Source organism: Pseudopipra pipra, chromosome 20, assembly GCF_036250125.1.
Source record: "Pseudopipra pipra isolate bDixPip1 chromosome 20, bDixPip1.hap1, whole genome shotgun sequence".
Lineage (NCBI taxonomy): Eukaryota > Metazoa > Chordata > Aves > Passeriformes > Pipridae > Pseudopipra > Pseudopipra pipra.
In genome coordinates this window covers 4841653-4857714 of record NC_087568.1, presented here as the reverse complement: position 1 = coordinate 4857714, position 16062 = coordinate 4841653, and the positions used below count along the sequence as shown (strand labels likewise).

At 45.2% G+C, this 16062-nt stretch overlaps 1 protein-coding gene across 2 annotated transcripts in view; it reads left to right on the top strand.

The window, feature by feature from the left end:
- NUP214 (nucleoporin 214) overlaps positions 1-10081 on the top strand; it is a 41286-nt gene extending 31205 nt beyond the window's left edge. Inside the window, exons 30-36 of one of the 2 annotated variants that reach the window (XM_064676873.1) lie at positions 545-615; positions 1121-1277; positions 2565-2714; positions 4536-4707; positions 8091-8233; positions 9154-9178; positions 9857-10081. In XM_064676873.1, coding sequence (XP_064532943.1) covers positions 545-615; positions 1121-1277; positions 2565-2714; positions 4536-4707; positions 8091-8233; positions 9154-9178; positions 9857-9890 — 752 coding nt within the window. In that variant the 3' untranslated portion in view covers positions 9891-10081. The remainder of the gene's footprint in view (positions 1-544; positions 616-1120; positions 1278-2564; positions 2715-4535; positions 4708-8090; positions 8234-9153; positions 9179-9856) is intronic. The other variant, XM_064676872.1, reaches the window with a different exon arrangement.
- The last annotated feature ends 5981 nt before the right edge of the window (positions 10082-16062 follow it).

Below are 16062 nucleotides of genomic sequence, written 5' to 3'. Positions count from 1 at the left end.
AAGTGAACTCTGCTCGAGAAAGGTGTTCCTAATTATAGAAATGCAAGTTTTATTACAAAAGGCACATTTAAGTGAACTGGGAAATGGAAAGGGGAGTTCTTTTTTTAATCAAAACATTTCATTATCTTTAACAGGAGTCATCAGGTAACCAAGCTCTGATCCTCCTTACACAAGGGCAATCAGGAAGCTGCAGAGCTTGTGCACGACTTGCAGCACCTATTGTAGCCAGGTTCACAGAAATCCAGTTCTCTTGGTGGTAGCAACAATCCCACAAGTGAAAAGGCCTCTTATTGTCTGTTTGTTTTTAAGCTGGACAACAAGAGGAGGAGAAGGACTTTCAAATAAACTTCCATGCATTTTATTATTTGTGTGTTGGAACATGCTTTGTATTTGTGCAGCCTGGATATGTTTGGTAGCATCGTTTGTATCCCTGTATTTTGGTATGGAAGACCTGTCTTTTCCCTGTCCTGGACTAGTGTCACCTCCCTGAATGTCTTATACCCTACTAATAGTTCTGGTGGTTTGTTTTTCTTTCTTTTCTTAGGTTTTGGTTCTAGTACCACAGGTTCTGTGTTTGGGCAAGCAGCTAATTCTGGAGGCACTGTCTTTGGCCAGGCAAGTATTTATGGATTTTTGTAGAAACAAGGGACTGTTACATGTAGGGGACTTGATCAGGGTTCCCTATTACTGATATATTAAAAAAAAATAAATTGATGTGTTCAATAAAACGTGTCCCAGTCTGTAGTGGAAACATTTGCTGTTTAGTGAGCACCAAACTAGCATCTGCATGAATGTTTTCTGAGGGGTTTGGAGGCACAAACATTTTATCACAGGCAAGATAAGACACAGATGCAGTAAGTCACCTGCCTTTATTCCATGCTAAGTGGAAAGTGAACAATGAAGGGCAAGTCTCAAAGGTGTTATTCTATGCCATGGATGAAGTTTAAGGCAAACTTAAATAAAATTTCATGGCATTCCGTGTTGGAAGGTGATTGCTTGCTGGTTTGTCAGCCCCTTCATAAATCCAGAATAGGCCAGAGCCAGACAGAAAGAGCAGCCTTGGGAACATGTGCTGCTTTGACTTCACTTAAATCCCTTTTTTGTCCTTTTTGTTCTCTAGCAGCCATCTTCTTCCAGTGGAGGCTTGTTTGGAGCTGGCAGTGGTGGGAGAGGTGGAGGCTTCTTCAGTGGTCTGGGAGGAAAGCCAAGTCAGGATGCAGCCAATAAGAATCCCTTTGGTTCCTCCAGTGGAGGATTTGGATCTGCAGCTTCCCAGAGTAAGTGAGCAAAACAAGAATACAAAATGTGCTGTGATTTCCATCTGCTTTTGTGATCCCATCTGCTTTTCTGCTGCTGGTTGTGTTTGAGTAAATTCTGTGTTAATTTAAAAAAGGCTTTGAGGGGGTAACTGAGAGTATGTGTGATGTGTAATCCAGAATTTTTCTTTTAGGTTTATGGAAAACAAGTAGAGAAGCCATTGAAACAAACAAGCAGATGCAGGAAGTGTGAAGAATACCCATATTCTGTAGGGAGTTCTCGGCCAAATCCTTCCTTAAAATGGAATACTCTAAATCAATATCACTGAATTTCTGCTTCCAACTTAGCTGGAAGTTAGAAAGCTTTAATTACCTCTCATCTGCCCTAAGACTGTAAAAATTGTTAAAGAATCAAGAGAAACCAAGTTAACAAATATGTGAGGGATAGAAGTTTTGTCGACCTCATCCTAAAAATGAAGGTCTTTGTGCAGCACATTCAAGATAACTTTATCAGACTTTGCTATGACCTATGGTTAAGCAGGTAGCTGTAGGTTTAGCTGCAAGTGGCTAAAAGTAGCACTTCAACTCATGAGAGAGTAAATTAATTTATTTTATTACATCTTTAATGATCCATTGGGATTAATGGTTAGGTCAGTTTTCTAACCTTGCCAATTTAATAATTTATTGCAGTGCTGGGTTTTGAGATGAAATAAAACAGATGATTCACCAGAGAAAGGCTTTGGTTGTTCTGTGTCCTGACTCTAAATGCAAAAACTCAGTTTTGCATTTAGCATTTAGCCTTGTGAAAGATGAAAACATGAGTTATTTCTCCTACTTTAAGGTCCTGTCAGATAGTAATGTGTAGAAATACTGACCATTGCCAAGACAGCTGAGAATCTTTAATTTGTGGTTTGCTGATATTTGTGTTGCCTGGAGAGACTGACTGTAGCTGCTGGGATTTCTCACTTGAGGGATTGTCTTTTACTGACTGGGGCACAGGATGCATCTAAACAAATCATCCATCGTGGTGATTTACTAGATTGCAGCAATAAAGGGTTGTTAGTGGTCCATCAGATCCAGAATGGATCTTGGTGGAACTACAAAGCCCTGTAACTGGGGAAAACTTGGCTTCTCTCTGCATGGTTTTCAGAGTGATGTTCATTGTTTTCGGTGTGATGTTCATTGTGTGCTTGGGGGTTGGGGAAGGAAAAGGCATTTTCCTTTCTGCTGCTTCAGTTAATGAAGTGCAGTGTAGAATATTGACTGTTATGAGTATTGGCTGTTGACAAGTGTTCTTCATCTCCCCAGATTCTTCGAGCTTATTTGGAAACAGTGGAGCAAAGACTTTTGGATTTGGCAGCTCATCTTTTGGAGAGCAGAAGCCCACGGGCACCTTCAGCTCCGGTGGTGGAAGTGTGGCCTCTCAAGGCTTCGGGTTCTCCAGTCCAAACAAAGCAGGTACTTTGGGAATCCACCCACTGTGACAGTTTGTCTGGGAAATATTTAAAATTCTACCACTTGGCTCTCTACAGACTGGACTCATTTGCACATACAAGCATTGTCTCTGAACAATAAATAAAAATAACTAATGGCTTATGAAAGGAACTGTAAGTGGTGGGTTCAAGGCAAAAATTTACACTCTTGTTCAAGAAAGCCCCCAGTAAACTATATCCTCAGATGTTAATTCCAAAAATTGCCTTTGCCATTTAAGAGCAGAGAGCTGTGTGACTTAATTCTGGTCTTATATTCTGTACAATGAAGAGTACAGAATATGGAACTGAAAGAATTTTTGCTATTTTAGATACTTGCTTGGAATATTATCTTACAAACTTCACTCTGGGTTTTGTAACCCTTTTAATCCCCATTTCACTACTTACAAATAGTGGCAAAAAGAAAGTGAAACATGTTAAATGCATTGCAAAAGAGAGTGTATGTTGAGCAAAGCTTCAGCCCCTGGGATAAGTGTTATAACTTCCTAGAGATAGAGGTAACAAGATATCTGATCTGTGTTTAAATAATTCAGGCCTAGCATTTATTTTTTTTCCAGACCTTTTGTGTTTACAGCCAAACAGTATCCATTACCTTGACATGGACTGGAATTTCACCCTGGGTATTAAAATGTGCAGTGGTATCCCATCCTCATCCCCAAGCAGACAAAAGAGCAGGTGTCCTTCACGTTCCACAGTGTCAATTAGAAACAGGCCAATCATATCAGCAGATGAACAGAGAATAAAATAATCTGGGTACAAGTCCATTGAGGGCTGCAGAAGGCAGCTAAACCCCGAACAGAAATTGCCAAGAGCAGAGCACAGTTCTGTGGGAATTGTGCAGTTCCACTGACCTGGCATTTAATCCTCGCATTTTAGTTTCCACCACTTAAACTGGGATTAGATAATACCTTGCCTCCTGAATCTTTGCATCACTGGAGCACCTAAAACCCAAGCTTGCATCTACTCTCTGATCCTAAGAGATGGGGCAGACTTGCTCACTGCACTGGGGAGTTATTCCATCTTAAGCACTCACCTGCAAGAAAAGTTCTGTCTGCAGGACACTTGTGTCCTTCCAGAGTTTTAGATTAGGATCCAGGGTAAAACCCTGCATAAAATCACAGCAGCAAGTGTTCATACACCTGACCTTGGCAGGAGACTTCTCATTCCCCATTGCTACTTGCAGTCCTTTGGATAGTCATCTGTTTAAATGGTGAGGAGCAGAGCTTTAAAACTAAATAAGATGAGATTTTTTTTTTCCCATGGTAAAGAGTTGTATGATGAAGAATGGATATGTCTTCTTTTTTTTTTTTCTAATAATAATAATAGTAAAAGCATCAGTCTAAGACCTTTTGTATGTATTTGTACTGGACCATGGTTATTGTGCACGCTTGCTCTCTCACAGTTAAGATATTGGGAGTTATTCTATATAAAGCAAGTAGAGATTCCTTCACAGTGTGCAAGCATGTGCAATATATTACCACCTTCTAGTGCAGCTCTAGGATTGAGCTATAGCACAAGAGACACAGAATGTGGTTTTCTTACGGATGCTCATTTAATTTGGTTGCAGTTTCTTGCATGCTTTCAGGCACTTCTCACCTGTTTCTTTTGCAACAAAACACCCTGCAGTTAGTTTTATAAATAATGTGATGTTCATACCATAAGATGAAAAACCCCATTATCTACTTGGAAACCTAGTTTTTCCTTTCTCTTTCTGTGTTATTGTTTATGTGATGTTCTTGTCCCCTTTTTTTTTTTCTTTTTTTTTTTTTTTTGCCTCTGTTTTGCTCAGGTGGCTTCGGTGCTGCTCCAGTGTTTGGCAGCCCTCCCACTTTCGGGGGATCCCCTGGGTTCGGAGGGGTGCCAGCATTCGGTTCAGCCCCAACCTTTTCAAGCCCTCTGGGCTCAACGGGAGGCAAAGTGTTCGGCGAGGGTACTGCAGCAGCCAGCGCTGGAGGATTTGGGTAAGGCAACCAGGGGAAAACAACATTCCTGCATGACAAGATTATGCTCAGTTACCTCTGCATTAACGGGAAGAAAACATTCGGTGATTGTTTGGCCGGCTCAAAATGTCCTTGGTTTGTTTTAAAACAACAATTAAGGCATAAAGATAAGACTGTAACCCCAAAGGAAATAATGTGTGTGATCTCATTTTAATGCTGATGCTACTGTGTTGAATCTTTAGCTTTGGAGATGTCATCTTGCAATTGTCTAAGGGAATGCAGGAGTATTTCACTTAATGAGTGCAAATCTAGGCCTAGCAAAGAAAATAACAAATGTTGTTATCTGTGACTCTGTCCAGCCACCTTATCCACTGGTTAGATTTGGGCTAGAGCTACTAATGAGAATTCAGGCTGTTCCCTCACCTTTGGGATGAGGCACTTGTAACAGCCTGTACTCCCAGAGCGCTTTATGTTTATCCCACACTGATTGTTTTTACCTGTTCTGCACCCCTTAAGCCTGTGCTTGGCACCAGAGCAGACAGTACATTATTCCTGGCTTTGTTCAGCAAATACAGAATTTCAAACCTTGCAGAGCAGCTTCTGCAACTGGCAGTAAGTGCACTTCTTGAACACTGTGCTACCAGCCAGCAGTGCTCCCTCATGCCCTGCAGTTAAACTCAGACTGAACAGAGCCAATTAAAAAGAGGAAAAACTTCCAGTGAGGAGAGGAAACCGGATGTCTTCCCAGTCCTGGTGTTTACATATTTCACAAGTGTTTGTCTCTGTCTGGTTTCAGGAGGAACTGCCTTTTATGTAAGACACTTTAGAACACCCCAAAGTGTAACTTGTTAATTCCCTGAGAGGTTTAGGGCAGGTACCCCTGAGCTGTGGGAGGCTCCAGCTGTGGTTCTGCTGCCCAGAGGTCCCGTGCAGCAAATTGGACAGTCTCTTTGGAAAGGGTGGGATTAAATCTCCACAAAGAAGGATGCACTTGTAGGGATGACTTAGCTTAACTTAGCTGATGGCTTGTTCAGTTCTGACATCCAGCCATTGTGCTGCAGGATTTTGTACTGAAACTGGATGTGCTCCCTGACAACGTTGGAAGCTTAAAAGATAAAATGGGATTCAGAACAAGCAGCGTGTTGATGAAACAGAGGTCTTGCATAAGCAGTCTGCAGACTCAAGAAAGATAATTCAGTGACTGAACTTGTGGGAAGTTTTGACAATTTTTTTCTCTACTAGAAAGGTGCAGACTCAGTCTGATATTTTCAGAGTTGCCTGAGGAATGTGATTTTGATTTTTAAAACTTTTAAAGAGTGTGCAGAATTCCCAGGCAGCTTTACAAAAATCCAAATCTCACCACAAAATGTTGAGCAATAGTTTAATTCTGCAGTATAATGTAGCATCTGTGTAGGATTTCCTTTCTGCCTTTTTCCTGAAGTGAAACTTTAAAAATCCCAATTCCAAGGAAGTTACTTGCCAGTACATTGTGCCATATTAGCTCCAAGTTCCTGAGAACACCCTGCTGACTGAAATACATGTGATTCATACTGCTTCAATTCTGAAAAATCTGCATCACTCAATAGATGACTGGGGTGTCAAAAATAGAAACCACTACACTTCTTCAGAGTCTGCAGTTCTGACTGTTTGTGAGCAAATAATGTTTTGCTTTCATAAACTAACCTCAAGTGCCTCTCAATTGTGTTTTGCACATCAGCTTTACAAAAGACCTGGGCAAGATAGGTTGGATTAAATTGTTACCAGGCAGTGGCTGCATCTCATGTCTTTTATATGTTTGGAGAAAAAAAATCTGTCTGTAGCTTAAGCTGTTTCCTGATCATACTTTCCAACAGGCATGTTTTAGTTGCAACTGAAAGGAGCAGTTTGAACCACAAGTTTTCCTTGTCACTGTTTTCACCTCCACTGCCTTACACCAGATAGATGTGATTTGTGAGTTGTGGTATAGTCCTGAGAAGATGGAGCACTGCAAAGCCTCTTGTTCTAAAAGTGTCACCCCATCTTGCTTCTCTTTTAAAAGAACTAAAAAAACCTGTTCTGTTCAAAGCCACATTGGTGGCTCTAAGCTGAAGCTGCCTGCAAGGTACAGGGGTCAAGAGCCAAAGCAGAGGCACAGGGGATGGGTAGCAGGGCCAGAGATGCAAAGTCACTGAACTGCCCTGGTATCTAATGCTGTCTGTGGGAGCAGTGTGTGCACTTGGCAGTGTCTGGGAGAGGAGAGGTGATGTCCTTTACCAGGTGACTTGCTTGTCACACTGCTGCAAGGGCTGTCTTTTATCTGCAGAGATAGCTTTTGATGTGGGTTTGTGTTTTGGGGTTTTTTTAAGTCTACTAGATGTGGATGGATGGAGAGGTGGGTTAACGTGCTGTCAGGTCATATTTTAAGTCAGAAATGACAGGAGCTTGTGTGAGGCACAGCTCTGCAAAGCTGGCACACTGTGACTGGTCCAGCTCTGCTCAGGGGAGGCTGTGCTGGGTTAGTGCTGGTAGAGCTGTGCACTTGCAGAGCTTTAGCAGAGCTTGGCATTTGGAAATCTTGTGTCTGCATTTTGCCCAGTTTAAGTTAAACTTGAAGGTCATTCTTTGAGTGCATTTCTTACATTCAGAATTAGGAGGAGTGTAGAGGGGGCAGAGAATCATAATGCATATCGTGGTCTCATTAGTGTGTCGTGCTGGGAGCTCTGCACTGCCTGCTTGGACAGAGTGGGTGGAGAAAGGAGACAAATTTCCATATATAAAATTGTTTTTTATCTCAGTCCCCAGAGGCAATTAGGAAAGTGATCCAGAGGTGATGGGGAGAAGTGCCAGGTAGATGCAGATCTTCAGAGAAGCACTGGAACTCTTTGTGGTTCTAAATGGGCTGGGAAAAAAAAGGAATTGAGAAATGTGCAGATAGTTTCATGGGCAGTGAGTAAGGTACACCCTGAAATATGGAGCGTGGGTTCTGTATCTGTGCTCTGCTTTGTGCTCCAGCCATGAGCAGCTCATATTAATTCTGTGTTTGCTGCCCTGTTTGTGAAACGAAGTGATGCACTACTTTTGGTGAAAACTACACACAGAGGTGAATTAAAATATTCCATTTCATGGCTGGAGTTGGCTTTTCCAAGCACTTGAAAACATACCCTGGGTAAGCATGAACATATTTGCCTTTCTGCCTGGTGTATGTTAAGAATGGGAGCTGAACAGACATTTCTATGTACAGTAATCTTTCCCAAACCAGAAACTCGCTTTCCAAAATGACCTATTCTAATTATTCATATCAACTGGTCTCACCTTTAGATGTATCCTCACTTAAGGAGTGCACTGTTACCATTGGTGTGGGGACAGACTTCCAGTGTAAGTGAGCAGGTGTTTGCAAACACAGCTTTTCTCTTTAAAAACTGCAGGTTTGGTGGTACCAGTAACAACACAGCGTCGTTTGGCACCCTGGCAAACCAAAATACCCCCACGTTTGGATCCCTGTCACAGCAGGGCACCGGCTTTGGCACACAGAGCAGCGGATTCTCAGCTTTTGGGACAGGTGGAGGAGGTAGGAGAGGCTAAAATTAGCATTTGGGTGATACTCTCAGGCACATGGTCTTGGGGATGGTCCTTGCAGGGTAAGGGTTGGACTCTATGACCCTTGTGGATCCTTTCCAATTCAGCATATTGTGTGATTCTGTGAAAATATAACAACCACCACGTCTCTGTTTATCCCTGGAAATTGGGTGTGACTCATCAGTTCCCTGCCAAAAATCTGCCTGATCCTGGCTCTGCTATAGATAAGGCACCATGTCCTGGAAAACTGAGCTGCAGGGTGGGGTATAGCACCTTCTCAGCCTTTAGCCCCTAATTCCATCACCGATGTGCTGTGTGGCATGTCAATACCTCCCTCCTCTGCACACCTTATCAGATTGTTGCTTTTCATCCCTTTTTGTGGAGTTGCTCTTTCTCCTCAAAGGAAAATATTGAGAAATAATTAATATCTCCTCAGTACCATGCACATGGGGTATCTGTGTGTAAGTACTACTGCAAAACTGAACTGGAGCACCAATAGCCAAGTGTTTTTCTGGTGCAATTCAGTGAAGCCCCAGTGATTTACCCAGGGCTGAGAGCAGAGCCTGTGGAAGGCCACGTTCACTGGTGGCTGCCTGTCACCAAGGAGGTGCATTAAGCACACACCATCTCCAGAAAGCTGCTCTCAGAGAGCTGAATAAACCAGGCACATTGTCTGCAGTGCTGCTAATGAATGGCCTGGCTGATGAGCAGTGAAAGCCAAGCCCTCTTAGGAGCCAGGCAAGTCACTTCTCTTCTAGATGGAGATTTGACTTTTATTGTTTGGCCATCTTTTTTTTTCCTGACCTAAGGCAGGAAAGAAATATTTTTCAGTCTGTGTGTGGGAGGGGGCATTTACTACAAATCTTATGTGTTCATTTTTCCCTTTTAACAACTATTTTTCTAATTTTTCAGGGTTTGGTTTTGGTTCACCTAACACGTAAGTACCATTTTTGTATCTAATTTTTCAATAAAAATACAAATAGAATCAGAAGAAAAAGTTTAATGGTTTACAAGAGCAAGCTCTGAAAATAACAGTGAAATACTGGTGCTGATTTCCATTTTGGTGGCACTGCAGAGAGCTTGAAGTCCAGGCTCTGTGCTTTCCACTGAGGTTCTTTCTGTCTCATAAGAGAGAATTTCTAGTTGGATCATGTTCTTTCTCCACCTCTCAGGGACATTATGTGTGTGCTCAGACTGTGTGTGTGAATCTGAAAATCTCTTCCATTTATCAGGTTGAAACAAGGAATGAAATAAATTGGTACTTTTGTGGCTGAAGTGAGATGATGATTTACAGCTAAAAGTTAACTCTGTCATCCACTCTGCCTGGCTGGATCCCTTCCAGCAAGTTTCTTAAACTTTGTTTCCCTGTCAAGCAGAGAGATCATGGATCTCTGCAGATGACAGGCTCTAGAATAAGCACAATTATATCTACTTAGGGTGTGTTGCTGCAGGCTCAGGTAAAAGATGCTGGAAATACTCGTGTGTTCTCATAAAAAGCTTCTGGTACCAGGGAGACTGGAGGTTTGATTGAGAGATCTGCTGAATTAATGCTGCCTGAGGGAGGCTCTAGCACTCATTGCCCTGGTTTTCTTTTTTTCATTTCCTTGCTCCACAGATCTTCCTCTGGATTTAGTGGATGGAGAAGCTAGGAACATGCTGACCTCTCCTGTAGAACCTGCATTCTTGAGTCACCAACGTGATCAATATCCAACCAGCTTTTCTTTTAAATACGAGTTCTCAGACTTCTTTTTTTTTTTTCCTTTTTTTTTAAAAAAAGAAAAGATTTTGCTTATTTTTATGCAATACTTGTTCTCGCTCTATATTAAACTATTTTATCTGCCTTGGTGTTATTTGTGTTGGAAGGGTTTATCTCCCTGTGTTCTGGGGTTTCCAGCTTTTCTCTTGTTCACCCCTTGCCTTACACAAGGGAGTAGCTCCAGTTGGTTCCTGACATAATGAAAAATGTGCTGGTTTAAGAGAATGCCTGATTATCCCAGGCTCTTAAGAAGGGGCTGAGGTTTACCCTGCTAATTTTAAGTCTAGGATGGGGCACATGCTTATCTCAGTGAAGTGCTAAAACTGAGTCATGTGTGAGCCAGAGGCTTAGTGGAGGAATAGGAAATTATCTGAGAAGAAACTGGCAGCGTGCAGAGCACGTTCCCATGGCAGTAACATTCAGCAAAGAGGTGGGAAGTAAAAGCTCTCCTATTTTTACCTTTCTGTAAATTTTACAGAACTCAAAAAAAATGGAACTTGGGTTATGGGGAAAACTTCTGGCCCTGGAAGTGCACACGTGACCTCCATCCAGAGGCATCAGTGATTTTGCAGCTCATGGCTTTGGCTCGTGGATTCTACTGTTGGGTGCTTTTTTTTTTCTAACATGGATAAGTTTGTGCTTTTTCCCTGTAGCTTCTGGCTTTAGTCACTATCGTTTGTGAAATTCTCCTGTGTTTATTATACTTGAACGTACTGAGCAAATGTTTTAAAGAATGCCCTGAAGGCATTCTGGCCAAACACTTCTTCTGTTTGATGCATTTGACCTCCGTGAAACCTCCAGATGACGTAATCAGGTTCTGTGGCTCTTTGGAATGAGGTATTTGAAATAATATCTCATGTGTTAGCTGAGTTCCTGCAGATTGGATGGGTTTATCTTGTTGGTCCTGTTAGGATGTTTTGGGGTGCCTCTGCTTCTTCTGTTTTCAGCAGAAACAGGTGGCATTTTCTGGTTTGGTGGGCCTGTGGTCACTTTTTGGAATTGTAAATAGTTGATAATTTTTTGTTTTCACGTCCAGTATTATAAACTACTTTTGTCAACAGTTCCTGAAGAAATCGCTTCTTTCAAGTCAGCCTAAAAAGTCAGTGTCTGTCCTAACTCCTGCCCTACCTGTGGCAGGTGACTTTCCTATCTCTGCACCTGGGCACAACCTTAGGTAGGTTCCCTTTAAGAAGGAAGAAATGTGGGAAATTCAGTGTCTGAGGAGGGCTTGTTTTTAGCTATGGAGAGGCTTTGCAAGGCCATAGGCTCCCAAGGCTTTTCCATATGCCCTGGATTTATGGACCCAGGTGTGCTGTGGGTCATGTTAGAGTCAGCACTATTGGGATTTGTGTGTGACTTTCCAGCCTGTGTGATGGGAGAGAGTCAGTGCTGGTGATCCAGGGACCACAGCCCTGGAACAGAGGAGAGAATGCTCCAAACTTTGCTGGTTGGAGGTGAAGAAAAGCTGAAGCTGGATTGAAGTGTGCCCCTCCCGGTGTGTTCTCCTTGACTAGACAACATTTCTTAAGGCCTAGAGGTGAAACTGTTGTTCTGCTTTCCTTCCTCTTTATAAATAGCAGCTGGCCCAAACCATTGACCTTAAATTCTTTGCATTAATCTCCCCTGGCTGTGGCATGTGACACCTCCTCTCCAGGCCATATCAGCTGTGCTCCCCCAGATAGCTCAGAAACCTCTTGCTATGGAGAGGATTGGCTTGGTAAGAATGTGATGTTGGCATGCTGAGCCATTTAAAGTTTCTTTTTTGGAATGATGGGAGCAGTTGGGGGTTGTCCCTGCTCTGCTGCTTGGTACCTGTTTTAACTCCTGGCAAGTGAAGTGCCTTTAGAATTACTCCAGACCCATTTTCTTGCAGTGCTTCCCAAATAATGGCTGAAACAACCCAACCCTCTGAACTATCTGCCCTTGAGATTCGGGTGCTGCTCCCGGTTTCCATAGTAGCTGCTGGAGGAGCTGAGCAGTGCAGAGGCTGATCGTGACCACAAGCCTACAGGAATATGCACAAACCCCAGCAAAGTCGACTTTGAAAAATCTGCATTTTCATTAGATGACTCAAGGACTTGGCAAGTGCTCGTGGTGCTCGTTTGGTGGTTGCCAGAAGCTGTCACGGGCTGTGTCACATCTGTGCTGAGTGGCCTGTGGTCATGGGGCCTCTGTCCCCCCCTCTTTTGGGACAGATGTCCACCAAAGAGCAAAGCTGCTAATGTAGAAAGCCCCAGTCTTGGCAGTCTTGGAGAAGAAGTCAAGGACTAACCAGGCTTGGAGTTTGGTTCCAGTAGTTTGTCCATGTTGGTTAATCCTCTGATAACTAACAGCACTTGCTCCACCACTGCTCTGAAGGAGCTTATCCCTTTGTCTGTGCTAAGGTGGTTGTGCCCCTCTTTTCCTGCCACTTCAGTATGAGCAGAAATCTTCCCAGGCTTTTATCAAAGGTGGAGTCTTAATTATTTCTAAGGAAAGAACACACTTATTTTTCCCCTCCCCTGAGACCACGCCGTGGCCTCGAGGCAGCGGAGAGCCGAGTGCTGGTGATGCTGCTATGGCAGAGCACCAGGGATAGTGTCACACTGGTGGGCAGAGGGGAGCCTCAGGCACAGAGAGGATTCCCCAAACCCATGGGGAGACCAGACCAGGGATTTCTGCTTCCTCCAAGGTTAAAAGAGCAACAAAGAAAAGAGCTTTTTCCTGGAAAAGGAGCAAAGAAAGCGTACCTTTGTCACAGAGAGGTAGGAGAAAAATATTTAATCTCATGTCTTAAAGGTTTTTACTGTATAATGCTTGGTGTTCCAGAATGTGGGTGTCTTGCAGAGTACCAGTGGTCCTGGCTGTATCTGGCTCTGTCTCCTGGGAAGGGAAGGACATCGTTCCTTTGGCCCTTCTGTGCCACAGTGCTGTGATGCAGAGGAGACTGGAGGACAAATGCCAGTGGCATCCCACTGCTGTCAGACTGAGAAGGGATCACAGGGCTGAAGTTCATCCTGTGCTGCTGGGCTGTATCCCTGGGCTTGCCTTGTCCCTCGCAGCCACCTTCCTGCCTGAGCAGTGCTGGGGGCAGAGCTGGTGTGTCTCTGACCAAAATCTTGGTGAGTTCCATGGGAGAAACCAGATGTGTTCCTGACATGATCACCCTGCTCAGGATGGGCTTCTCAGCCTCAACAGTGGCTGCTGTGGCGTGTTCACATGTGGGGTGAGTGTCAGGGATGAGTAAGATCCCTGTGACAGACCAGGGAGGTTGGAAAAGTGCTGCAGGACATCTCAGCCCCTTGCTCCAGAGGCCACGGAAAGGTGAAGGCAGGTTGTGGCTCTGCCTCTCCTGCCACCCCTTTGCCCAGGAAACAGGGACACTGGTCTCTGTCCTTTCCAGCAGTTTGGTGTGGAATTGCCTCCCTTCTCCCTGTCAGCCATGGACGTGTCCCTACACTGCAGGCTCGGAGGCTGAAGTCACATTTTATTTATCCCTTCTTAGTTTTCATGTGTCCCCTGTGCTTTGCTTCCAGCATTGCTTACAAGGAAAAATAATCCTGCATGAGGCTTTGGCATGAGCGTGTCTGGGAGTGCCAGGGGAGTTTTTGTTCCTAGATAAATGTCGTGTGGAGCCCCAGGGGCTGGGAAGAGGCAACTGTGGCTCACAGGGATGAGCAGCTCTGGGTCAGCAGTGAGTCCATCCCTGTCCTCCCCCTTGCAGCAACGAGGCTCCGGGGTCCTGCAGCCACGGAGAACAGGCACTCAGTGCTCTGGTTTAGTTCACAGGGGGGTGTTTGGCCAAAGGTTGGACTCAATGATCTTCGAGGTCTTTTCCAACTTAGTGATTCTATGACTCTTCCTCACCCAGGGCTGAGTTTGGATGTGTCCACACGTTTTTCAGCTCTGCACACCTATGTGTGTCTGTGGGATCCACCCCCCCCAAAGACCCTGTGGAACCCAAGCAGGTTCCGTGTCTTGCACCATCCCCCCCCTCCTTTTTCTGCAGCTCCTAGAAGGTCACAAAGCTCCTTCTCTACAAACATGTGTCTGTCCCTTGCTGCAGAGCCAGGACTTCCCCCTGCCTGCCCTTATCTCATGCAGGCACACTCTGTGCTGCCAGTGCCTGGACTGGGACTCCGACCGGTCCCTGTGCCCGAGATAAGCTCAAGTGCTGTGGCTCCACTCCTGGGACTGTGGTGCTGCTCTGGCCTGGGGCTGCAGCTCTGCCTCCTCACAGACCCACCCCAGTGCTGGAAGGGACCCGTGACCCCCCCTTACACCACCCTCTCCTGGAGTTGCTCCCGGTTCAGGCTGCAGGTGCAGAGCTTGGGGGAAAGGTGGGACAGCCCCAAAGTAACGAATCGTGGTAGAGTCAGACCTGGCTCTCCAGTGCTGCTCTGCCATGTTTGGGTTTCTTCACAGAATCAGGGACTGGTTTAGGTTGGAAGGGACCTTAAAGCTCATCCACTCCCACTCCCTTGCCACGGGCAGAGACACCTTCCACTAGCCCAGGTTGCTCCAAGCCCTGTCCACGCTGACCTTGGACACTTCCAGGGATGTGGCATCACAGCTTCTCTGGGCAACCTGTGCCAGTCCCTTACCACCCTCTTAACAAAATCCTTTTTGCCAGGGCTGTACCCAGCAGACAGCTTTTCAGGGACCAATTTACAAAGGTTACTAAAGGCAGCCCTGGGAATCTCAGTGCAGGTTGTTTGAGGAGCTCTGTTATAATCATGTGTCAACTCATGACACTGTATTTTTATTTTATTTTTAATAGATGCCTCAAGCTCTTCAGGGCATTGCTAAAAATATTTTTGCTTTAAAACATGAAGGAGTAAAATGAGCATTTGCAGCTGCTGCACATGAGCAGCTTAAGATTCGAGAGAGGAGAAATAGGAAACAAAACCTGATTTGCATCAGCAAAGGGACTTCCCTGCAAAGTTTCAAGCAGGAACTGTGGGGGTCAGAGGGTATTTCTTCAAACAAAGTAACCGCTGCCTCAGTCTGCTTAAAACTGAGGTTAGAAAATCACAAAGCCAAGGAACAAAACCTTTAATTTGTAGCCTCAGCATTCACAGATGTGCTGCAGTCAAGGATTGGTGTTGGTGTCACCTGAAGCACCAGAACAGGGCTCCAGCACCCCCCAGGCTGTGCTGGGCTCACCAGCCCATGTGCTTCCCTCCATCCTCCTCATCCCTCGTGCGAGGGGGTTCCCAAGTCTCTGAGCAGACAGTGAGTGACTGTGTGCTTTTGGCTTTTTCAGGGTGTCTCCCAAAGCAGCTGTGACTTGGCTGGTGTCCCCTCCCTACCTCTCCCTCCCTCCAAAAGTGGAACATCTAAATTTAACCTGCTATCAACAGATGAGGCTGGACAGTTTCCACTCTGGAAAGGAATCCCACTCAGAGCCCGTCCTCTCCCCTGCTCAGGCTCCATCCATGCACATTCCTTTCCTCCAGTACGTTTCCTTCCTTCCCTTCCCTTCCTGCACTTGGGTTTGTGTCACTGCCATGTGCTGGTGGAGCTTCCCAAATGGACTCTGTGGCTCTCCATGGATTATGTGGGCACACACCTCGGTGGGTTTGGGTGGTGGTGCCACATCTCACTGCTGCCTGGCTCTGGTAGGGTTGGCTGGAACCTTTGAGGGGTGTAATGGGCCTGGACAGGCTCTCACTCACCCCAGGGAGGTGCAGCAAAGGGGGACACCCATGTGAGCTGCACCTTGCTGGGGGGGTCCCCAGAGGTGAGGGTCCAGCCCCTGGGTAAAATGTAAAAAGGAGAAACTGTGTCCCTTCCCTGGGCACAGATGGTGGGACAGGAGCCCGCAGTGGGATCGGGCTGTGGTAGGAGGGGCTGGAGGACAGAGCTGGAAGGTGCCAGGGTGGATTTAAGGGATCAGCAGTGGAGCTGTGCTGGCTGCTTGACCAGGCAACCCCTGCTCTCCAGAATTCATGGCAGCAGTTTCCTTTGCTGGAAAGCAAAGAAAAGCTAAACGTGATAATTTTGAGGGAAGCAATGAATAATGGAATGAATACAGGTGGTCTTTGAAAACCAATCGTGGGCTGCAGCAGCTTTTACTCTCTCCT